The 24,673-nt window shown below is 53.3% G+C and overlaps 1 protein-coding gene across 8 annotated transcripts in view; it reads right to left on the bottom strand.

Moving 5' to 3' along the window:
* Positions 1–24,673, bottom strand: part of CACNA2D2 (calcium voltage-gated channel auxiliary subunit alpha2delta 2) — a 643,579-nt gene that overhangs the window by 79,184 nt on the left and 539,722 nt on the right. For all 8 annotated transcript variants that reach the window (XM_039547175.1, XM_039547174.1, XM_039547177.1 and 5 more), the window contains 3 exons: positions 14,813–14,863; positions 14,401–14,500; positions 2,340–2,498 (listed from right to left, as the gene is read on the bottom strand). In XM_039547175.1, coding sequence (XP_039403109.1) covers positions 2,340–2,498; positions 14,401–14,500; positions 14,813–14,863 — 310 coding nt within the window. The remainder of the gene's footprint in view (positions 1–2,339; positions 2,499–14,400; positions 14,501–14,812; positions 14,864–24,673) is intronic.

Consider the following 24,673-nt stretch of genomic DNA (forward strand, 5'->3'; position numbering starts at 1 on the left):
CAGGAGCACCAGGGCAGCCATTGGTAATTCCTCTCCTATACACCTGTCTCTCCTGCTGCTCAGATGGTGACAAATCCAAATCTATCTAACTCCCTTGTCAGGTCTGCCTGCATCTCACTGTCTCTCCAGGGAGGGTTTGGAATCCATGTGGGTGCCCAGGGCTGCAAGCCAGCCTGCACATTTCCGCTTGCAAACAGAGATGTGTGTGCGTGTGTGTTTGCGTCCACAACAGTGTGCATGCGTGCACAGCAGTGTGTGCATGTGCACGTGTACTGCAGTGTGTGCACGTGAGTACAGCAGGGTGTGCATGTGTGCATGGGCATGTGAGTACAGCAGGGTGTGTAGTGAGTGTGTACATGCGTGGGCACAGCAATGTGTGCATGGGCGTGTGAGTACAGCAGGGTGTGCATGCATGTGTGAGTAAGGCAGGGTGTGTGTACATGTGTGAGTAAGGCAGGGTGTGTGTACATGCGTGTGTGAGTACAGCAGGGTGTGTGTGTACAGATTTCTCTGTCTCTATGCAGGACTCAGCCCTGGCTCACCATGTGGCCATGACAAATCTGTTTTCCCTGCCTGATTCTCCAGGGTGAAGGTGGTGGAGGTGAACTGGGAGTGGGGGCTGTCTGGACAGAAATTATGTTGTGACTATTACTGCTCAGTGATTAATAGGGCCATTCATCTTTATCTGGCCCACCGCCTTGGCGGCCTGCCTGAGCCGAGCCCTCTCACGCTGGCCCTGTGAACTTTTTAATGAAATGTAAGAGGCAGCAGTTCCTGTGAAAACTGAAATTCCAATCCCCGAGATTCTCCATCGATCTGGCCAGGGCTGCAGCAATAACACAGGCAGGTCCTGCCAGCAGAGCCCTGCCCCGGGACAGGCTGAGCTGTGCTTTTCCAGCCTGGGCGCTGATGATGGCCTCACGCAGCGCTTAGCAGCTGCATGTGATGCTGGGTGAGAGCCTTGAGGTGGGCATCTGTGAAGGGAACACCAGGCAATCCAAGGCGCACCCTGTAGGGGACACTGAAGGGGATGGTGAAGAGGACTGCTTGTTAGTGACTGGAAAGCTGATCGCTGGCGGCCGGGGTGTGAGGGGCCTGAGGGACTGAAGAGCTCTGTACCGAGGAAGGATCAGCCATGTTACAGAGCAAAGGTCCACGCTGGGACCCACATGGATGTCCCCATGGCTTGGCAGCTGCTTGGGCCTATGGGCTCCAGCCCATTGCTAATGGATTTTGGAAGAAGATCCCATCAAAGACACGGGGGCTCGGAAAGGAAGGGCTGACCTGAGACTCTGAGAGGGAAAGTGGAGGCTTCCCTACAAGGCTAGAGTGTGTCCAGCTGCCAGGCAGAGGCCATGGGAGAATCTCCTGTTTCCAAAAGGTACGTTTTGACAGCACTGTCTCCTGGTTTCCTTGTGCTTCCTCATGTGTCGTATCTAGCTGGTGTCTCTTGTCTTATACTTAGAGTATGTCGACATGGCACGCTTCTTTCAGTGGCGTGCAGTGTATATACCTAGCACGAGGATGAATAGCAGTGTAGATGGTGAAGCACCTCGTAGGTGAGTAATGACACGCCTGAAGGGTGTGAGGATACCCGCCCAAGCAGTGCCTCCCATCTACACTGCTGTTTTTAGCAGAGTTGTGTCCTGCTGTCTCCCCACCACTTGACCCTTACCCCACTGTCGGGGAAAGACTCCAGCAATGGGGAAAGGCTCTGGCAGAGGGGAGGTAGCGACCAAAACCTCAGGCTTTCCCCACTGTCTCCCCCAGCCAGAGCCTTTCACTGACGCATGTAGCTACACACTGTAGCGTAGACGCAGTCTGTTTTTCACTGTGGTGTGTAGCTGTGCATATCCTACACGCTGGTGTGCAGTGTAGCCATAGCTTTAGAATGGAAGCTCTTTGGGGCAGGGACTGTCTTTCTGTTCTGTGCCTAGCACAACGGAGTCCTGGTGATGATGGGGGCTCCCACGGGTTACGATAATACAAATAATAAATGATAACAGCAAGGACCTTCCCCACTAGGCTGAGATCCCCAGGTGAAGAGGAGAGAAGTTCACAGAGTCACAGGATGGGGGTAGCCTCCTGCAAACAGCTGATTGAACACAGTCCCCAGGCTCATGAGCTGCAGAGTCATCTGGCAGTGAATAGTCCTAGCCTCCTGCTCGGAGGCCCAGCATTTCACCTGGAAGCCTCCAGTCAGAATCCTGGAGCTCCCACCCCCAAAACCCAAGAGTCTGAGTCTTGGAACTACCTGGGATTTTGTCCTTTGGAAGCCCCTGTGTTTGAGTCCTAAAGCTCCCCTCCCACAAGGCCCCGGGTCTGAGTCCCAGGCTTACGTTTTGCAGCTGGTCAAAGGCGTACTCAAAGCCGGCTTTGTAGTCGGTCGTCCCCTTGGCCACCATCTCCTGCACGTCTTCCTTGAAGACTTTCTTGTTGCGGATGTTGGCCTGGACCAGGTGCTTGAAGCAGGACACAGGTTTTGCCTTCTCGTTAAACTAGGAAGAAAGAGAGAAAGGGACCAAGTGTCACAGCTTGTTGGAGGGGCGGAGAGGGAACTGCAGCAGCGACTGCTGTAATCCCCAACTGAAAGGCAACCAGCTTGGGAGAGGAGGCAAGAGGAGAATCAAAGACTCGTCGCCTTCCCCATGGCAAATGCTTAGCAGATTATAAATCACAGCTCCCAGCACTGCTCAGCACTCAGAACTTATGGGGCTTCTCCATGGGACACCTAGCAGCTCAGTCCCTGTTGTGCTAAAATCATTTCGCCTGCCGTTGTACCTGGCGTGGCTGGGATGGATCTGTATCAGCGTAAGTGCCAATACGCTGCCTGTAATGACAAAAATCTAGCCCAATAAAAGGAATATGTGACAGAGAGTCAAAAATCCATCCTGGATAGAAACGGGGGGCATCTCATACTGCAGGACCCAGGAGAATGTTTCCACAACATCTTCAAGAGCTGGGCGTAAAATCTGCATCCTCCCCTGCAGGCCTGGGCAGAGCAGGGAGCTAGGGAGTGACAGCTTGTGGCTGGCAGGGATGGGGAGATGAGAGGAGCCTTGCCTAGTCAAGCAGCAGGCAGCAGAGAAGCTGGGTCAAGCAGTGCTGTGGTGCCCTGCAGATCTGGCCCATGGTTATAGAATACAGTCGTGTAATAAAGGAACACTGGGACCTTCCCAAGGAAGCTGGTCTGTGAACTTCTGCTGGAGAATGCCTGCCGCAGCAATCTCCTCTAGACCAGGGGCTCTCAAACTTTTGTACTGGTGACCCCTTTCACATAGCAAGTCTCTGAGTGCGACCCCCCTTATAAATTAAAAACACTTTTTTATATATTTAACACCATTATAAATGCTAGACGCAAAGTGGTGTTTGGAGTGGAGGCTGACAGCTCGTGACCCCCCATGTAATAACCTCTTGACCCCTGAGGGGGTCCCAACCCCCAGTTTGAGAACCCCTGCTCTAGACAGCTCAGTCTTTGGGCAAATTTGCACCTTATCCCCTTTGTGAGATTGTTAACAAGGGGTGTGGGGCAATTAGTGCTAGTTACGATAGGGGGTTTGTGTGTTTTGTGGATACCTAGTAACTGGGGGGCAGATGAGTGAATAATCCAAAGCCCAATGGGAGTCCTTCCACTGACTTCCATGGACCTTGGATCCAGCCCCGAGAGCTGCACTGAGATCACAAACTCATTTCACACAGGCCACCAAGTGGCAGTTAGCTGGCAGTGACTTGAGGCACCTGGATTTAGGACAAAGTAAAACCTGTGACCTAGAGGTGAAAACACTGGGCAACACTTTCAAATCCAGGTGCCTGAAGTTAGATTCTTAAATCAATAATTAGGCACCTAAATAGTCTGATTTCCGAGGTGCTGGACACAGCACTTCTGAATGATTTCAACCACAGCTGCAGTTACTTGGTACTTCTGAAAACAAGGTCACTTTTGTGTAGGAGCCTAGATATGGATTTAGGAACCCAAGTTTGAAAATTCTGGCCAGTATCATAACAAACCAACCCAGCAATCCAACCCACTGCATCTGCACTGCAAAATTCCCATTGTCAGTCTGACAGACGTGCTCATTCTGCTTCTGTTTTGATAAATGTGATAGAAAATGAGCAGGAGAATAAAAGGGCAATAAATAAAATACTATAATCACCTTCCTAGAAACCAGTCATTTCCAAAGAGCCTGGAATCATATCTTGCTTATCACATTGCTTTCAGCCCATAACACTTATTTAATGGGACACTGGCAGGAATATTTTAGACCCTAAAATTTAGGTTGAATAAAAACAAGACTTATCAGCTAAGGCGACTAGAAATGTTCCCATTTTAAACAAACAGTCCAGTAAAAAACAGCTTCCTTAAAACTGGACATGGCCCTTGTGACCCAGACAGGGCAGTACTGGGCTAATGCAGGAGAACCAGGAAGCAAAGCTGACTAGAAGCCACAGTGAACCCGACTAGCCTATTTTCATTGCTCCAAGCTGAGTGAAAAACACACAGAAAACATGATGCAAATGCAGCAGCATTCATGTGGGGAGCTGAAGACAGCCCAGATGTGACTCAGAGTCTGAAAAAGCTTTCAGATTTAGTCTGATGGGTTATTAGCAACTGGGGTTACACACGCAGGATGGTCCAGTGGCTAGGCCTGTGTTCAGTTCCCTGCTCAGCCACAGACACACTGTATGATGTTGGGAAAGTCGCTCTGTGCCTCAGTTTCCCATCTGTACAATGGGGACAATTACCCTGTCCTGCCTCCCGGGGATGTGAGAGGATACATTGAAGACTGTGATGTGCTCAGACGGGGTGTGAGGTGCTGGTGACAGGGGCTGTATAACTACCTGAGACAGATAGAAAATGGGTCTCTTAACAATCTATCGGGCCAGACCCTCAGATGTGCTGCAGGAGGGAGTAGTCGGTGTACTGTCCCCTGCCGGCACAGGGTTTTCAGAGTGCAGTGTGCTCCTGCCCCTGGAGTACCCTTTATGCTGAAGGGCAGCCAGGTGTGCGCCCACTCCTGGAGAATCCCCAGCTGCGCTGTCAGGGCAGCTCCCCATCCCCTCTGTGCTGCTAGAAGGGGCACTGTAGAGGTGCTGGCCGGGGCTCAACCCTCTCCGGGCGGAGGGGACCCACACCAGCTCACTGCACACTGCTGAGGTTTGGGGAATTAGTCCGGCCGCAGGAGTCTTTCCTGGCGGCCCTTGTGGTAACTGGAATAAGCACCGTAAGCCCAGGCCCTGGGGCAGGGTGGGGCGACAATGAGTCAGGCAGTATAAAGAGTATACTGAGCACTGGCAGTATAAACAGTAGCAATAAGCCCAGGCCCAAGGTCAGGGCAGGGCAATACGGAGTCAGGAGCTCAGGCAGGGCTGAACAATGACAGTAGGCCCAAGCCTCCAAGGCCTGGGAGAGGGGGAGACTGCCACCCACAAGTTGGGTGGCAGGGGGGACGCAGGCCCTCCCACTCCACTGCGACCCAGCAGCAGCAGAAGAACCGCTGCTTAGTCAGTGGGGATCCTGGCCGCAACACACTGACATCGGCTCTGGCAGTGCTGCAGCCAGACTAGGGTCGGCTGCCCACGGGCTACTTCCAGACTCCCCCTCAGGTAGTACTTGGGTCAGGATGTTGTCCTTCAGGGGGTCCAGCACCATGGGTTCCTCAGGGTAGTGGGTGAGCAGCAGGTCCAGCAACTCCTCCAGGTAGCGAGCATGGGGCAGGCCCGGCAACTCCTCCTGGTAGCGGGTGCAGGACAAGTCAGACCAGTCCTGCTGTGCACCTTGGGCCGCGGGGGTTTCCCAGTCGTGGGCTAGACTGGAGACGTCTGGCCTGCCCGGCGGCTGGTTCCCTAGTGAGCTCTGAGGGTGAGCCTTTATACGTCCGGGTCACCACCTGACCCTCTGAGGGGCGGGCTCTGAGCTCCATAGCTCCGCCCATTCCAGTCTCCCGATGGGCTCGTCCCACTCCGGGGCGGAGGGGAGCCACACCACCTCACTACAGGCACAAAAGGGACAACTAGTGGGCCAGGATCAGCCTGGTGATTCCTAACCTGATGCTGCCTAGTTACCCTATCAGCTGTTCACACACGCCAACAGAGCGGTGAGCTCATGCTCAAGGCCTCGAGAAAGTATTTCCTGCCCATTTCCTCCACACCCCCTGACTTCCTCTGAGACTGGAAAATCATCACAGCTCCTGAACAGGACAGGGGGAGGAGGAAGAAAAGGAATGAGAACTGATAGGAACTGTCCCCCCAAGTGAGAAATGGATGTCTAGAAAGAAGTGGGATTCATTCCCCATTTGCTGAATGTCAGGGCCCAATTAATCACACAGCCAAATTTGGCTCTCAGTTATGATGGTGTAAATTCTGGAAGAACTGCATGGATTTGGGTGGAGTTAGATGACATTTACACCAGTGTAACCAAGAGCAGAATGTACCTGTCCATGGAGAAAGCTGTGATTTCCCTGAGCATCTCTGGGTAGGATTTCTGCAGGACATTTGAGTGCCTTATCACAAGGTGGCAGACCCACTTAAGCAAATGTCCTGCACTGTGCTCCAGCACGGAGAGGCCTGACCTCCCATCGGGGAGCAGAGGCAGGGCCGGCTCCAGACCCCAGCGCGCCAAGCGCACGCTTGGGGCGGCATTTTGCCGGGAGGGTGGCAGGCGGCTCCGGCGGACCTCCCACAGGCATGACTGCGGAGGGTCCGCTGGTCCCGCAGCTCCGGTGGACCTCCCGCAGAAATGCCTGCGGAGGGTCCGCTGGTCCCGCGGCTCCGGTGGAGCATCCGCAGGCATGCCTGCGGGAGGTCCACCAGAGCCGCGGGACCAGCGGACCCTCCGCAGGCACGTCTGCAGGAGGTCCCCCGGAGCCGCGGGACCGGCGACCACCAGAGCGCGCCCTGCGGCGCGCCGCCTTGCTTGGGGCGGAAGAATTCCTAGAGCCGCCACTGAGCAGAGGTGAGAGGACAGACAGAGCAGGGGCTCACAGATTGCTGGAAATACAGAACGTTCAATAGGGAGGCAGGGATCCAGCAAAAATAGCCAGGTTACACTCATTACTTTCCTGCCAGAGAGAGGGCATGTGAGACAAAGAGCAACTACAGCTCCTGACTCCCGCTAGGCTAGGCCAAGGGGCCGAGAAAGCAGCAGGCTGTCTCACTGGGTGTGATCAGGGCAGGGCACAGACCTATGCAACGTCAGTTGTGATGAGTTCACAATGTTGCTGCAAGACATCGTTCACTGGAGGTGGCAGCACAGGTCAGCTTGTAGAATCCTGGAAACATCGGGCCGGAAGGGACCTTGAGAAGTCATCTGGTCCGGCCCCTGAGCTGAGGCAGGACCACATAAACCTGGCATGCTCTCAGTGCTATATAAATCAATCAGCAATAATGGATGCTGTCCAAGGAGAGATCATCGCTTGTCCTGGGAGCAGATCATGCTGAGAACGGAAATAGTTGGAGTCAGCAGCTGCAGCTAATCCTCCATAAAGATATTAAGGCCGGGACAGGAGGCACATTTCTCAGTCTAGACACCTGAGGATCTGAGCTGTGCTGGGGGCCTGTGGATAGATCATCTCTGACAGGTGCCTGTCTCACCTGTTTTTAAAAGCCTGCTAAGACAGGGATTCCACAACCTCCCTAGAAGCCTGTTGTAGAGCTCAGCTATCCTTAGAGTTAGCCAGTTTTTCCTAATATTGAACCTAACTCTCCCTTGTTGTAGATTGAGCAGATTTTGTTGCTCTCCTTTGGAAAAACAAGTCCAACAACTGCCAGTTTGCTTCCCCTACCCTAAGAGAAAACCTCGTGCAGAGCACATCCTCCTCAAGCTGGCCTGGCTTGTCTCTGCTCTGCCCCAGCCCTTTGGTCCCATGCTTCGCAAGCTGCTCCAGCCCTGCCTTCCGCCGATGCCAAAGGCTTTCAGTGGCTTGCGGCAGCCTCAGGAAGAGGCCGAGTGGGATGGCACGTGAGACCGTAAGGGATGCATTTACAAAGGTGGCTTTTAATTTTGGGAGCCACGTGTTTTTGGGCAACCTGCTGGCGTCTCCCTGGACTTAATTCTCAGAGGTGCTAAGGAAGTCAATGAAAAGCAGGCTCCTAAGGTCACGCAGGCTGACTTCCCAACATCAGAGACTGTTTCTGGCCTCTCCCTGGGAGTCTGACGGGCCATCCCTCCCTTCGTTCAGGTCCATCCTAACCAGCCTCTTTCCCAAGGCCTGTACATACACACTTGTCCTCCTCCCGACACATACTGACTCATTTAGAAGGGAAAACATGGTGGCCCTTATGGGAAGCCTGCCTGCCTCACCACTCAGTCATTTTGTTTCTGCTGCTGTATCCTCTCCCTCATCTACATGCGGCATAGCTGGCTTCACGATTGTCTGTTAAGCGCCTGGCAGGCTCCTGGTGCTATATGAATCAACCAGTAACAATAATGCATGCTGTGCAGGGAGAGATCATCGCTTGTCCTGGGAGCACATCGTGCTGAGGAGGGAAGTAGCTGGGGTTAGCAACTGCCGCCAATCCTCCATAAAGATATTAAGACCGGGACAGGAGGCACATGTCTCAGTCTAGCCACCTGAGGATCTGAGCTGTGCTGGGGGCCTGTGGGGTGCACTGAGGACCGATCAGTTTGCAAAACCTCTCAGGGCATGCGGGTGCCATTCATCTTGTATTCCAAACAGCTCCCTGGGGATGCTCCAGGAGCTGAGTCTTCATGACTCCTTTGCAGCACACAGCAGGGTCTAGAATCCGGAACAATGTCTGCAAAACTGTTTGAGAAGCGCTAATTATGTTTTTTTTTATTATTATAAACCCCTGGAGAGGAAAGAACTAAAAGGACTGGGAACAAATCCAGTACTGCCAACCCCAAGAGGTTAAAAATCAGGAGTCAAGCCTCCAAAAAAATCACAAAATTGGCTTAAAAATCATGAGATTGTAAGGAATAATAATACTGAACACTGAATTTGTTCTTTGCCTTCTGGTGGGTGAGTCTTTAGAGGGCATCCCAGTACTTTTCAGTGCAATGGGGCTAACAGCCTTGCCCTGCCTCACAGAGCTGTTGTGAGGACTAATATGTTAAAGAGTGCGAGGTGCTCAGATATGAATGTGACGGCAGGCACCTAGGATGGCTGCTTTGCTGGAGCAGCGCCAGAGTGCTCAGCACCTTCAGGATCACACTCTATGGACGCCATCCGATGCCTGCCGAGGGGAGCCTTTCCCTGGGCTACAGTGGATCATGCCTTATTCATGTACTGCCCCTCCTGGACCTAAGGGGGGGTGTTGCGAAGCGGAAGCCATCGATCTGCCAAGCTGGACTAGTTTTAACGAGCCCCAGGCCTGCAGCCACGTTGGCTGGTGATACTGACTACCGGACAATAGACCTTCGGCTCTGGGGGCAATCGAGTCTCAGCTCCAGACATGCTGCTTCTTCAGTCATCCCAGAGAATGGGAGAGAGGCCTTGATCACCTGAGAGCACAGCCAGTCTAGAGAACCACCTGCCTGCCATAAGACATCTGGCTGCCTGGTTAGCTCAGAGCTCTAGTAGTGATGGCTGGAGAGGTGTCCTCAGGAAGGTCACTATTACATCTTGGTCACCTTTTGGCTGACAGGAACATCACGTATCTTGGCTGCTGGGAAAAACTGGCCCCTAGTAGCTTCACAGCCTCAGAGTTTGCTGCAATTGCCAACATGCAAGAAGTCGCAGTTTCCTCTGTGACTTTTGTCAAGATCTCTGCTCTGCTCTCTGGCCTGAGCTGAGCTTCCCAGATGAATCTGAACACCTAGGACTCTTGTGTTATCCCCCATAGCCTCTAAGAGATGTGATGCCACCAAACACATCCCAGTGCAACAGCCTGGGATGGGACAGGGCCCCAGGGGTAGCGAGTTGTATGGCCTGTGGTGCCTGGGCTTCAGCAAATTTAGGGCCCGGGGACCCGGTTCACTAATGTTCAGGGCCAGGTCTCTTCTCTGGCCCCATTTGCTGCCCCTGTGTGCCCCTCACCTGAACATCCCTGCCTGCCCTGGGCTGCGGGCGGCTGCCCCCTGCAGTTCTGCGCTGTGCTCCCTTGCCAGCCATGGCACTGATGGCTACAAGGCAGCAATGCTGGGGGCAGGCTGAGGAGGCTGCTGCACCTATGGAGGGAGGAGGCGCGTAGCAGCCCCTACCCGCAGCAGGCAACTCCGGGTGGGGGCATATCCTGGCTGGACCTCCTGAGCAGCAGCCTGGGGGGGCTTGCGTGAGTGTTGTGCCAGGGGGGCCGTGCCGGGGTCTTCCCCTCACCTCGAGCTCGCTGTTGCTGGCAGGGAGAGGGCTGAGGGGAGTCCTCCTCTCTGGCCCCCTGCCCCAGGGCAGCCTGCCTGCTGTACCCCAAACTCCTCCTGCACCCCAACTCTCTGTCCCAGCCCAGAGCCCGCACCCAGCACACAACCCCCCTCCCAGAGCCCGCACTCAGCACCCCCAATCCCCTCCCGCACCCACCTCTTTCCTGCAAGTAGTCCTTCACCAGCTTCCATCCCTTCCCAAGGGGAGGCTTGCGTTTCCATGGGGTACTCTCCCTGCCTGCAGCCATCCCAGGTCCAAAGCACTAGCCCACGATGCCTGCCCTAATGCCAGGTCTGTGGAGGAGTCTCCCAAGTCTGCTCTTTCCCCGCAATGGGGAGAACCTGAGCAAGATTTTTTTTTGAGGCATCTACATGCCTGAAAAACGAGGGGACTCTGGACAGACCCCTAATGCCCCCTGGGAGGGCGTGTAGACTAGGAAACAATTTCCTCTGACTCATGACAGATAAAATGTCCCCGTTGCTCCAAACTGTTGTGTGTCCCATCTGGTGGGAGGGATAAGCCAGACTGTGAGCCCCTTACGCCCGATGGCTAGTACCTTACTCCAGTCAGCAGCACGACTATCTGAAGCCACATGTATCCTATTAACTAGATCCTGCTCTGCCCTCGGGAAGCCAGAGCTCTTCCTGGCTGGAAGCCAGTCTGATTCCAGAGCACCCCCTGCAGAGCCACAAAACTTCCTGAGCTAGTTAGGATGATGCAGCTGTACGTCTCCCTCGGCCAGCCCCAAGTCTCAGCCTCCCCTTTGCCTCTCACACCAACGTCCCATTATCACCACAATGAACATCCCCCACAAAGAAAACCGGCCGTCAAAGCTGGTGCGGGGGAAATGGCAAGGGAAGCATGTAATTTATTTCTCACCGGTGTGTTTTGTCGGTTGCAATCGATCAAAGGCAGGGGGACATTGGGAGAGGGAAGGGAAGGGAAAGGTGACAGAAATGGTAAATGGGGCTGCGGGAGCCATGCAAGGCAGAGGGCAGCGCCTCTGAGCAGGGGCGGCTCTAGAAATCACGCTGCCCCAAGCAGCGCGGTACGCTGCGCCGCCCTTCCCCGGTCCTGCGGCGGGTCCCTTCTTCCCGCGGCTCCGGCTCCGGTTGACTGCGGCGGGTGCCGTGGTCCCGCGGCTCCGGTTGACCTGCCGCAGTCATGCCTGCGGGAGGTCCAGCCGAGCCGCGGGACGAGCGCCCCCTCCGCAGTCATGCCTGCGGCAGGTCTACTCGTCCCGGGCTCCGGTTGACCTGCCGCAGCCATGACGGCGGCAGGTCCGCCGGCCCAGCCTCACGCCCTCCCCGGCTGCAGGGGACGCCCCCTAGATTTTGCCGCCCTAGGCACCAGCTTGTTTTGCTGGTGCCTAGAGCCGCCCCTGGTGGCAACACCAGGGAGGTCTTGCCATGCTGGATCTCAGGACCCTCCTGCTGAACCAACATGTCTCCGGTCCCACCCGCCTCGGGGCCTGCTTTGCCAAGGTGGTGAGTAATCCCATTGATCTCCATAGGAATGGTGGGGGCTCAGTGTTTCTGAAGGTTTTCCAGGGTACTTGTTCTTCCACCAGCCCTGCTAAGGTGTCAGCAAAGCTGCCAGACTCTTAGATGTCATCCAGGCTCCCTGGGAGTTGACACTGGACTTGGGTTTGACACCCTCTTTGATGGGTGTTGGGGGATTCGCGGTTTTGGGGTGGCTGAAAAGGTCTGTCAGGTGCTGGGTGAATTGGCTCAGGGATGGGATGGAGAGGGAGGAAGGAAAAGAGCCTGTGGCAACCCTCATTAAAAACAACCCTATCCCAAGAACCACGGTGAGCACTCGTGCTGACACTGGAGCCCTCCCCACGAGGCCTCAGACACACGGGCCGGTGACAAGACCTTCCAAGCAGGAGGGGAGGAGGAGGACAGAGATGAAACGATGCCCATGCTAGTCACAAATGTCCCAACTCTTTGATGCAAGTGCGCACTGTGACCCAGTAATTAGAGTGCACGTCGTGACGATGCGGGGTCAGGGTCCATATCCAAGTGACCACATTCAGTGACACAGGCTCTCTATCGCTCTACCTCTGCAAGACTGAGCACCATAGGTGCTGCACCTTTTTGCAGCCAAGAAGCAGAGTGCAATTAGCTGGCATTTGACTACTCTACAGAGAAATTACTGGATAACAATTCCTTAGCTCCTCGCTGTACACAGCTCCAGTCACAACAACAGTTATTTAGCAGCTAAGTGATCCACTGTCATAGCCCAGAGTAGCACTGAGGTTACTTGTCTATAGAGAGTATCTACAGAACAATTACAGTTTGTTGGTTAGCAATAAAAAAGGTTACAGTATAATTAGTGCCACTCAATTTACCCTGTTGCCAAACCATCATGGATACTGTATAGTATGAGGAGTGGGGTGTGTGTGTGTGTGTGCCATGTGTGACACAGTTTTATTAATATGTAGGATTGGTGCCCTGAGGACAACCTTTTGCCCTTATCGGGATGAGCCAAACTGGGAAAGTGGCGGGGAGTGGTGCCATCTTTGCTTGGTGATGAGAGTCAGCCTGCAGGCACAGGGTGGACGCACGATGCAGCGGGTGCGATATGCATCCCAGGTGAGTGCATGGTGTGGAAGGTAACATATGCGCTAACTGACTGAGGGCTTGACCACACCCCGTGAGAGTTTGACCACACCCTACTGGGGCCAGGTGTGCCACGTGCATGGTTGGTGGCCAATCTCCTTCCCTAGCGACTCTTGGACAGTTTGCAATCCTGGCCTGCTGTTACAGGCAGGGAAGAGACTTCTACACCCTCTCCCTGCATTAGTGCGGCCAGGGTTTCGCCTTGCCAGTAGTTTGCTAGTGGTGGGAGAAGCCCAGAGGGCTAGGGTATTCAGAGGGGCACCCATAGGGTAAGAAGGACCTTTCAGGTTCAGCTGAACTGTCCAAATCTCATGCTGAAGTGACCTGAACAAGGGCCTGGGGCTAGAGAGGTCCTGAGTTCTAATTCCAGTCTGGTCACTAGCTCCCAGCGGGGCTTTAGCTCTCTGTGCCTCAGTTTTCTCATCGGTACAAAGGGGGTGACAACAGGCATCTAACTCTGGGTACTTGCTCAGCGCTTTGGACATGTGAAATTGCTCTGCACTGGCATCAAGACCCTGCCATGCCAGGACAGACCCTCTGATGGTGCGTCAGAGCCGCTGCTCCTGGGAAAGGAAATGTGTAGGAATCATAGAATCATAGAATACAGGGTTGGAAGGGACATCAGGAGGTCATCTAGTCCAACCCCTTGCTCAAAGCAGGACCAATCCCCAGAAAGATTTTTACCCTAGTTCCCTAAATGGCCCCAAAAGTGAGCTGAACTCCAGAATGGCTCAGGATCAGCTCAGGCTTTCGCTGCACCCCTCCTGGTTTGCCCATCCCCTGTGCAAGCAGTGGGGCTGGGGCACTTTTGCAGAGAGCTGCATCAGACTCTGGCTGCAGAGGGTCCCCCTTTGCCTTTCCCTGAACATGCTCAGCCAGGGTGGAGAGGTGTCCTCAGCCAGAGCTGTACGTGGTGAGAGCAGCGTGAAGGGGCCTGGGGTACTTTCCTGAATTTCTTGCACAAGGCCTCAAAAGAAAGAGCACCTCCATGTCCAGCTCATCTGGAAACAATCCCAGCACCCACCACGGTCCAGGAAACGCTCTCTCCTTAAGAACTATCCACTGCCTCCCCGATCACTAGCTACAGAGCCCCCAGCTCACTAAACATTGAGGCAGAAGGGACTGTTTGGATTGTCTCATGTATAGCACAGGCCAGAGAACTCCACCGAGCGATTCCAGCCCAGAACTTCTCTCTTTTAGAAAGACCAATGCATTCTGAATTGACAGGGAGTCACATGGGTTTGCTATTTAGCCAAAGGAAACATAGTCTGGAAATTTCCTCCCAGTGAGCCGTGTCAGTGTGGGAGGGCTGCGAGTCCCGGTATTTGGGTGCCCAATTGGGTGCCCAATTGAGACCAAATGGTGGAGCACAGGCTGGTGGGCCATGGACATAAAGGGTGTTCTCCATCTCTTGTTGCTAGGGTTCCCCACCCCTCTCCCCTCCTCAGAGTGGTACTCACCGAAGCCACGTTGACGTAGTCGTCATCCGAAAGGGTGTCCAGCATCTCGCAGACTGACGTCTTCATCAGCTTCAGTGTGAGGCCACTGACGCTGCCGCTCCTGAGGAGGCAGAGGGGGCATGGCTTGTGATGTGGCTCAAGGCAACACATAGCTCTGGGGTGGGGAATACAGGACACTGCTGCTTGCAGGGACAGGGCAGGGGAGGAGAGAATGGCGTGACCAGTGACCCCACTGCTCCTCAGCAGCCCCCCAGAGCCTTCCCTTGGGGGAGGTGGGGGTGGCAGAGTTACAGGCTCACTCTGGCTCCACCCATTTGCAGCCTGTTGATTGGCTAGGTGAGAATTTCACAAGAAGGCCCTGGCCATAAAAGGAATCCAGGGTTCCTACAGATTCCTCCCGGGCAACACTCACACGTCCACGATGATCACCATGTCCTTTGGAGAGGAGGCCCCTTGGATATACCTGCAATGAGCAAAGACAGAGCGTGAAGCATGCCCCGGCCTCCCAACGCACCTGGGGAAGGGACTGGCATCGTATCACAGCCCGGGGCCACCTGGGGAGGACGAGGTTGGGATGGGAGAACTACAGCAGTGGCTGGCAAGAGGGCATGTATGTGTATGTCTATTGTCCTGGGCTGGATAAAACTGCTCAAGAACCAATGATTAAATTACTCCCTGATAACTGGAGGACAGTCCGCTCCACAGAACGCTCAGGGCTCTATGTAACAATTATGAATACGCACATGTTTTTTTAAATGCCGTCTACTGGCCGTTCTAATAACTGTAGCCTGCTGGACTACACTACCCAGAATCCTCAGCAGGAAGTTTGGCAGGTCTGGATTCAGAGAGTGCAAAATGAAGCATGATGGACTGGCAGCATCAAACTTCAAAATCTCTGTGCACAATGCACAGCTCATCAGCTGGAGCCTGTGTTTTGAGCACCACATGCTGTGAGAGCTGTTCCCTGTGGCGTGCAGAGTGCTGTATCTCCCTGGCTACAGCGCTGGTTGTACTCCACCTCAGCCTGGGGAATAACGATTATAGCGCTGCTGATGCAGCACTGCTCTGCCAGTGTGGCCACCAAAAGCGCTGTTATTGGCCTCCAGAGGTATTCGGAGGTATCCCAGAATTCCTGTTCAGCCACTCTGCTCATCAGTATGAACTCTACTGCCCTGGCCTCAGGTGACCCGCTCTTTAAATGTCCTGGGAATTTAAAAAATCCCCTTCCTGTTTGCTCAGCCAGGTGTGGAGTGCAATCAGTGAATCTTTCCAGGTGACCATGCCTCCACGCGCGAAACGAGCCCCAGCATGGAGCAATGGCGAGTTGCTGGACCTCATCAGTGTTTGGGGGGAGGAAGCTGTGCAGTCTCAGCTTCGCTCCAGCAGTAGGAATTACGATATCTATGGGCAGGTATCAAAGGCCATGCTGGAAAGGGGCCATGACCGGGACGCGCTGCAGTGCAGGGTTAAAGTGAAGGAGCTGCGGAGTCCCTATTGCAAAGCCCGCAAGGGAAACCGCCGCTCCGCCGCTGCCCCCACGACCTGCCGCTTTTACAAAGAGCTGGACGCGATACTTGGGGGTGACCCCACTGCCAATCGGAGGACCACGATGGACACTTCAGAGTGGGGGGAGGAGGAGGAAACCGAGAGTGAGGGTACAGGGGTGGGGAGAGACACCCCGGAGTCCCAGGAGGCATGCAGCCAGGAGCTCTTCTCAAGCCAGGAGGAAGGTAGCCAGTCGCAGCAGCCGGTACTTGATGGAGGACAATCAGAGGAGCAGGTTCCCGGTAAGCAGTTTTTATTTTCATGATGGAAATTTTTCGGGAGAGGAGGGGGGGTTAGGGCTGCATGCATTCATGCCTAGATGCGGAATAGCGCATTGATGTGGTCTATCATGTCGCGGTAATCGGCCTCGGTAATCTCTTCAAAAGTTTCAGCCAGAGCATGGGCAATGCGCTTGCGCAAGTTTATTGGGAGAGCCACTGTGGTCCTTGTCCCAGTCAGGCTAACGCGTCCGCACCACTGTGCAGCGAGGGGTGGAGGGACCATTGCTGCACACAGGCAAGCTGCATAGGGGCCAGGGCGGAATCCGCATTGCTGTAGAAGACCCTCCCGCGCTTCCCAGGTGACCCGCAGCAGCGAGATATCTTCCAGGATCAACTCCTGTGGAAAATGTTGGGATAGTGTTCAGTGTAGGTGCCCCTGGCAGCTGTTTGCTTTCCCCAACGCACAGAAACCCCGAGGACAGTAGAGCCCTGAAGCAATCAGTCCCCCTTACTCACCATTTCGGGGCTCCCGTGGGTTATGTGCACTCTCTTTGGGATGGGAAAATTATGCTATTGTGAAGACTGTTACACTCCTTAACTGCGTGGGAATAACTGTCTGGTATAAACAATGCTGCCTCTGTTAAGTGTTGCATTTTTTGCCTTTACAGAAGCAACTTTGAGATCTTGGCTGCCCGTGTTATCAACGTCTCAAAGACTACAAAACCTCCGGAAGAAGCCGCGAAAAAGCAAAGAAGACATGCTGCAAGCGGTTATGCAGCACTCTGTCACAGAGAATCAAAAGGTGCAGAACTGGAGGGAAAGGGAAAGCAGGATCCGCCAGAAAAACGCAGCGGCCAGGAAGAAAAGCACAAAGCAGCTGATAAGCATCCTGGCGCGCCAAGCAAACTCTATCCAGGCGCTCGTAGCCATGCAGGCAGAGCACTACCCCACCCCCGTCCCAAAGCTCTTTCCCTTGTGCCCCAATGTCAGCTCAAAACCCCCTTCCCCAGCATCCAGGTTCTTACCACCAGCAGCTGCCTCCAACACCTGTACGTTCACCAACCAGCCCTGAGAACTATGACCCTTACCCTCTGCACTCAACCCCCATCACCATGCAGTATAGCCATCCTGAAATGCAGCAGTCATTGCACAGCACTCCAGAAAGGACATATTCAAACCTGTGACTGTACAGTTCCACTCCCCACCCCCTGCCCTTTTAGGTTCCCAAAATGTTGTGTGTCTGTCAATAAAATAATTTTATTTTCAATAAATGAATTCTTGGCTTTGAAAACAGTCTTTATTATTGCAGAAAGTCAAAGATACCTTAGCCCAGGAAAGAAACAGGCACTGCAAATCAGCTTAGGAAACACAGATTCCTACTAACAGTGTAACCACTGCACTTCACTCTCATGCAAGGTATCAAACATTACTGTTGGTTTTCAGCCTCAAATTCCTCCCTCAAGGCATCCCTAATCCTTGCAGCCCTGTGCTGGACCTCTCTAGTAGCCCTGCTCTCTGGCAGTGCAAATTCAGCCTCCAGGCGTTGAACCTCGGAGGTCCATGCCTGACTGAATCTTTCACCCTTCCCTTCACAAATATTATGGAGGGTACAGCAAGCGCATATAACCGCAGGGATGCTGCTTTCCCCCAAGTCTAGCTTCCCATACAGAGATCGCCAGCGCCCCTTTAAACGGCCAAAAGCACACTCCACAGTCATTCGGCAGCGGCTCAGCCTGTAGTTGAACCGGTCCTTGCTCCTGTCAAGCTTCCCTGTATACGGTTTCATGAGCCACGGCATTAACGGGTAAGCGGGGTCTCCAAGGATCACAATGGGCATTTCAACGTCCCCTACTGTGATCTTCCGGTCTAGGAAAAAAGTCCCGGCCTGCAGCTTCCTGAACAGGCCAGTGTTCTGAAAGATGCGTGCATCATGCCCCTTTCCGGGCCAGCCTGTGTTAATGTCAATGAAACACCCACGGTGATCCACAAGCGCCTGGAGAAGCATTGAGAAATACCCCTTCCGATTAACGTACTCGGATGCTAGGTGGGGTGGTGCCAGAATAGGAATATGCGTCCCATCTATCGCCCCTCCACAGTTAAGGAAACCCATTTGGGCAAAGCCATCCACAATGTCCTGCACGTTCCCCAGAGTCACGGTTCTTCTTAGCAGGATGCGATTAATGGCCCTGCAAACTTGCATCAACACGATTCCAACGGTCGACTTTCCCACTCCAAACTGGTTCCCGACCGATCAGTAGCTGTCTGGAGTTGCCAGCTTCCAGATTGCAATAGCCACCCGCTTCTCCACCGGCAGGGCAGCTCTCAATCTCGTGTCCTTGCGCCGCAGGGTGGAGGTGAGCTCAGCACACAGTCCCATGAAAGTGGCTTTTCTCATCCGAAAGTTTTGCAGCCACTGCTGGTCATCCCAGACTTTCATGATGATGTGATCCCACCACTCAGTGCTTGTTTCCCGAGCCCAAAAGCGGCGTTCCACGGTGCTGAGCATTTCCGTGAATGCCAGAAGCAATTTAGTGTCATACGTGTCAGGCGACTCGCTATCATCGTCAGATTCCTCATCACTTTGTATCTTAAGGAATAGCTCAGCTGCCAAACGTGATGTGCTGGCGAGACTCGTCAGCATACTCCTCAGCAGTTCGGGCTCCATGTCCCACAGAAATCGCGCTGCACAGAAACCGTTGAGAGAGTCAAGATGGCGCCAAACGTGGACGGAAAAACAGGGATTGCTGGGATGTGAAGTGATGCATCACGGGGCGTTGGGACAGGAAGCAGAATAACCCGCACCCTCCGCCCCCTTCCCACAACCCACAGCGCCAGAATGGGAAGAGGTGCTCTGTGGGATAGCTGCCCATAATGCACCACTCCCAACACCGCTGCAAATGCTGCAAATGTGGCCACACTGCAGCGCTGGTAGCTGTCAGTGTGGCCACACTGCAGCGTTTTCCCTACACAGCTGTACGAAGACAGCTTTAACTCCCAGCGCTGAACACCTGCAAGCGTAGCCCAAACCCTCAGTCTTGAAGCCAGTTAGGCAGGGCCATCCTTACCCATACACAAAGTACGCAGCTGCATAGGGCACCAGGAAATTTGGGGCACCAAATTTTCTGGTGCCCTGCACAGTTGCATGCTGCTCCAGCCCCTGATCCGGATCTTCCCCAGGGCCCCCACCCCTGCTCCGCCCTGCCTCTTCCCCGCCCCAGCCCCACCCCCACTCCGGCGGTGGGAAGTGCAGACCTGGCCCCAGCCATGCCGCCGGTGAGTGCTGGGGGGTGGTTCCCCCCTGCTCCGCAAGCAAGCCCTGCCCCCCCCACTCTCCTCCCTGCAGAGGCCTCCCCCCCCGCAGGGGGGGCTGCGTAGGGCCCCAGAATAGCTAGGGACGGCCCTGCAGTTAGGTTTTTCTCCCCCACTTCTCGCCTCGGGAGGCTGCTCCAGAACTTCACTCCTCTGATGGTTAGAAACTTTTGTCTAATTTCAAGCCTAAACTTGTTAATGGCCAGTTTACATCCATTCATTCTGGGGTACACATTGGTGCTTAACTTGAATAATTCCTCTTCCTTCCTGGTATTTATACATGTATTTATAGAGAGCAATCATATCTCCCCTTAGCCTTCTTTTGGTTAGATTAAATAAGCCAAGCTCTTTGAGTCTCCTCTCATAAGAGAGGTTTTCCATTCCTTGGATTATCCTAGTAGCCCTTCTCTGCATCTGTTCCAGTTTGAATTCATCCTTCTTAAACATGGGAAAGCAGAACTGCACACAATACTTCAGATGAAGTCTCACCAGTGTAATGGTACTAACACTTCCCTGTCTCTACTGGAAATACCTCGCTTGATACATCCTAGGATCGCATTAGCCTTTTCACGGCTGCATCACATCAGTGGCTCATAGTCATCCGGTGACCAACTAATACACCCAATTCTTTCTCCTCCACTGTCACATTCAACTGGTACGTCCCCAGCTTATAGCAACAATTCTTGTTGTTAGTCCCTAAATGCATGACCTGGCACTTTACAGTATTAAATATAATTCAGTTTTTATTACTCCAGTTTACAAGGTCATCTAAGATCTTCTTGTATGATATTCGGGTCCTCCTCGATATTAGCAAAACCTCCCAACTTTGTGTCATCTGCAAATTTTATTATCACATTCCCACTTTTTGTGCCAAGGTCAGTAATAAAAATGTTACATAAGATCGGTCCCAAGACTGATGCCTGAGGGACTCTACTAGTAACCTCCCTCCAGCCTGACAGTTCACCTTTCAGTACAACCTGTTGTAGTCACCCCTTTAACCAGTTCCTTATCCACCTTTCAGTTCTCATATTAATCCCCATTTTCTCCAAGTTAACTAATAATTCCCCACGTGGAACTGTATCAAATGCCTTACTGACATCCAGGTAGATTAGATCTACTGCATTTCCTGTCTAAAAATCAGTTATCTTCCTAAAGAAAGATATTAGTAACTTTGTTACCACCTCTTGAATATAACAATTGAAACAATTGTAGAAAAATCATTTGGCTACCTACTTTTTGCAGTTCACAAAGCTTGGAACAGATCATTTAACTTTAGGAAACACCCTAACAGCCCTTTCTTATCTTAATCACCTGCTAATCACTCTGTTTATAAAGAACATTCTGACTCCCTGCCTCAGGGGTGCAAGCTGGGAGCAGTCTCCTCCGCAGAACTTGTTACAACGCCTTCCCATGCCCCCCAAACTCTGCCTATGTTAAGGTCATCTTCCTTTTTGGAAGATGGGGTGCTGGGTGGGAGGGAGAGATGGCACTGGCTCCAGCAGATGGCAGGTCCCATTGCTGTGTTACATCAGGTTTAAATGGAAATAATACATGATATGACAACAGCTTAGCTGATGAGCATGGCAACTACTGATCTGGTTATCCCCCATAAATTCATGATGGCAGAACTTCTCCTCCTGGCTTTGTACAGACACTGGGGACACTGCAATGCAAATCAGTCAAAAATGGGGCATGAGGAAAAACCTGCCCTATCCAAAGTATAGGGAGCGTGAATGGCCAGACTGCTCAGTTGGTCCTGCAGGCGTTCCAGAAGCTTGGCAATAGCCTCTCTTCCTCTACCAAATACCCAGCTCTGCAGGTAATGGGGTCTTTTGAAATCAGTGTTACCAGGATGCACAGTTTGTGGCTGTCCCTAAAAGTGGGGTGTACACACTGCCTGGGAAGGCAGGGGCTGTGTGCCTGTGTGCTTATTCACTCAGCCAGATGGACAGGGCTTTGTCGCTCTCCCTGGGGCTCTGACTCTGTGACTGGGAGTGGACAGGAGCAGGGTCATGGGAGATTCTGCCAGGTGCTCTCTTCTCTGCACAAGTCCTTGTAGCAGACCAGGGCTCGCACTCCGTACCACTCAGTAACTGATAGGCTGCACTCCTCGTGCACTGCAAGCTCCCCTGCCCTTCAGTGCCACGTTTCCCCAAGTACTGCTCCTGCAGCCAGATCCACAGCTAGTGCGCTCAGCACACTGCAGCCTGCTGAGCCACTGTACTGGCTGCAATGGTTTGTGATGGAAGTTGGGACACCAAGGCAAACGGCATTACTTGTATGCCATGGAGACTGGAGCGCGACAGGTGTCACAGCAGAGCTCTGCAGCACCGTAGCACAAATTGGCAGCAAAAATCCTCAGCTATGGGGGCCATGGATCAGCGTTCACATACCACTCCCTGTCAGTACCCAGCCCAGGCCGGGGAAGCTAATGATCCAACCAGTGGACCAAATTGGGTGAGGAATCCGGGTCACGGCCCCCCTGCCATACGTTGTGCATACGCTAAGAAGACCTTCAGCTGTGGCAGCCCCACTTGCCCAGGAAAGTGTGCCAAGGAGAAGGGGAGAGAAGATGATGCTAGCTCTCCTGGAAAGCCAAGGGAAGGCTGCAGAAAGGCCTTGCAAATTGAGAGTGACCCGCCATTCAGTATCATATCAGCTTAATGAGCTCGAAATGCTAAACTCTTCCATCAGCACAGTCTCCTTTTTTTTCTTAGTAGTGATTATGTTGCTGACACACACATTCATATTAAGATGCTGTTTGCCCCCCTGGTGGTTTCAAAGGCCAGACCTGATTAGGTTATTTTTAGCTGCTTGGAGGAAAAAAACACACCCTGAACCCACCCGCTAAGAACAATTAGGAAAGCGTTTATCGCCTGTTTAAAGAGCACACACAAAACTGGGCTGTCTGCTTCCCACCAAGTGCCCCTCACAGCAACAGGGTGAAAGCACTGTCTCATGGGGTGAGGTTCATACCTAACTTGGAGGCAGGGGGAGACAAAACAGGACACAATACTGGCCGCAAAGACCTCACGCAAAATCCTAACTCCAAAACAACTGCAAAAGGACCTCCCTGTCCTCCTCCAGAATGCTGCCCTCTGCTGGGATGCCTGCAAAACAGTGGACACTGGTTTGTCATGCCCACTGCCCAGCCTACTGATCAGTATGGCCTCATTGTTTCCTTGCGCTCCCCCGTCTGTCTGTTATAGCCACCTGTCGTCTCCAGCCTTAAAACACTGAGCCTTCAGGGCAGGGGCTGTCTCTCACCATGAATGAGACCTGCTGCCAGCTTCCAAGGGTCAGCGACTGCTGTGGAAATGCCACCCACCCTCTGCCAAACCCTCTTTCTGTACCCCACTGCGGCATGCAGGAGCAGCTCATCCAACAGGGCTGGATCCATGACTCAGCCCTGGCAGGAACAGACTCATGCATGGAGCATGTGGAGCCTCAGCTAAAATGTGTTGGCACTAGCCAACATCGCTTCCGCAGAGGGAAGCATAGACACGTGCTACCACAATATGCTGCGAACCAATTCCTACAATGGCTCCAGTTAGTGAGGCGCTGGGAACCCTGGGCTATGCCCCCAGAAACCCCAGTGCCAAACCCACGTCACTGCAGCCCTGTGTGGACGAGGCCCATGTATGGCTCTGCAGCGTGGATGCTCAGAGGAGGGGTTGACAAGCATGGGTCTGCATGCAGGGGAGACATGTCTGTACAGCACCCAGCACACTGGGGCCCAGACTGGTGCTCTCACATTGCAAATTAATACTTACTGCCAGATCTTTGCACTTTGATTGGAATGTTAAATGACCCATTTCTGTGTGTGCATAAAGAAGAGTGGAAATCTGCAGTTTTCCAATGCAAACTGGATCTGTTTTCACCCTCCCCAGTTCTACCCTCAAAGTGGGGGCTGGGGCGGGGGAGAATTAAAGGCTATGCTGGGAGATTTGAAAACCCTCCTCGTTCCTGACAAACAGCCGGCTTGCAGCCCCACAGCGCGAAATGCCACGCTGCACGTGACGGGGGCGGGGTGGGAACAAGGCAGCTGGCAGCAGTTTTGTGAAAAGCACATCCAGGGCATGAAGCAGTTTGGAACAAACACAGAAACGTTTGTGTGACACTGGGCACCATGTTTCGTTCCCTGTGCACAGCTCTGTTTATAAGGATCTTTGGCCCAAAGTTAAGGTTATTATTTGTTTTCTGGAGGCCTCTGCTGAGATCATGACCCTATCGCACTGGGTGCTGGACATACGCACGGTGAGAAACAGCCCCCCAACGGGCCTGTGATGGAAACAGACAAGACAGACAGGTGGGGGGGAAGTGACTTACCTGAGTTCACAAGCAGAGCCGGGACTAGAATTCAGCTCTCCAGAGTCCCAGTTCAGGGCCCTGTCCACTAGCCCCCTCTACTTCCCAAACATAATCCCTCCCCCATGGCTTCCTATGTCCCTGAGGCTGTTCAAACTCAGCCTCCAGGCACTGAGCCTCTGCAGTCCAGAAGCTTTCACCCTTCCCCTCACAAATATTATGGAGCATACAGCATGTGGCTATAAGCATAGGAATATTGTCATCGGCCAGGTCCAGCTTCCCATAGAGGCAGCGCCAGCAGGCTTTTAAATGGCCAAAAGCACACTCGACAGTCATTTTGCACTTGCTCAGCCTCCTTGCTGCTGTCAAGTTGCCCCGTGTATGGCTTCATAAGCCATGGCATTAAGAGGTAGGTGGGGTCTCCTAGAATCACAATGGGCATTTCAACTTCCCTACGGTAATCTTGTGGTCCGGGAAGAAAGTCCCTGCATGCAGCTTCCTGAACAGGCCAGTGTTCCGAAAGATGCGTGTGTCATGCACCTTTCTGGAGCAGCCTGCGTTAATGTCTGTCAAATGCCCACGGTGACTGACAAGCACCTGGAGAAGCACTGAGAAATACCCCTTGCGATTAATGTACTCGGTGACTATGTGGTCTGGAACCAGAATTGGAATATGCGTGCCATCTATCACCCCTCCGCAGTTGGGGAAGCCCATTTGTGCAAAGCCATCTACAATGGCATGCACGTTGCCCAGAGTTATGGTCTTTCGGAGCATGATGTGATTAATAGCCCTGCAGACTTTCATCAACACAAGTCCAATGGTAGACTTTCCCACTTCAAACTGGTTAGCGACCGATCGGTAGCAGTCTGGAGTAGCCAGCTTCCACAGTG

Source organism: Mauremys reevesii, linkage group 7 (assembly GCF_016161935.1).
Source record: "Mauremys reevesii isolate NIE-2019 linkage group 7, ASM1616193v1, whole genome shotgun sequence".
NCBI lineage: Eukaryota > Metazoa > Chordata > Testudines > Geoemydidae > Mauremys > Mauremys reevesii.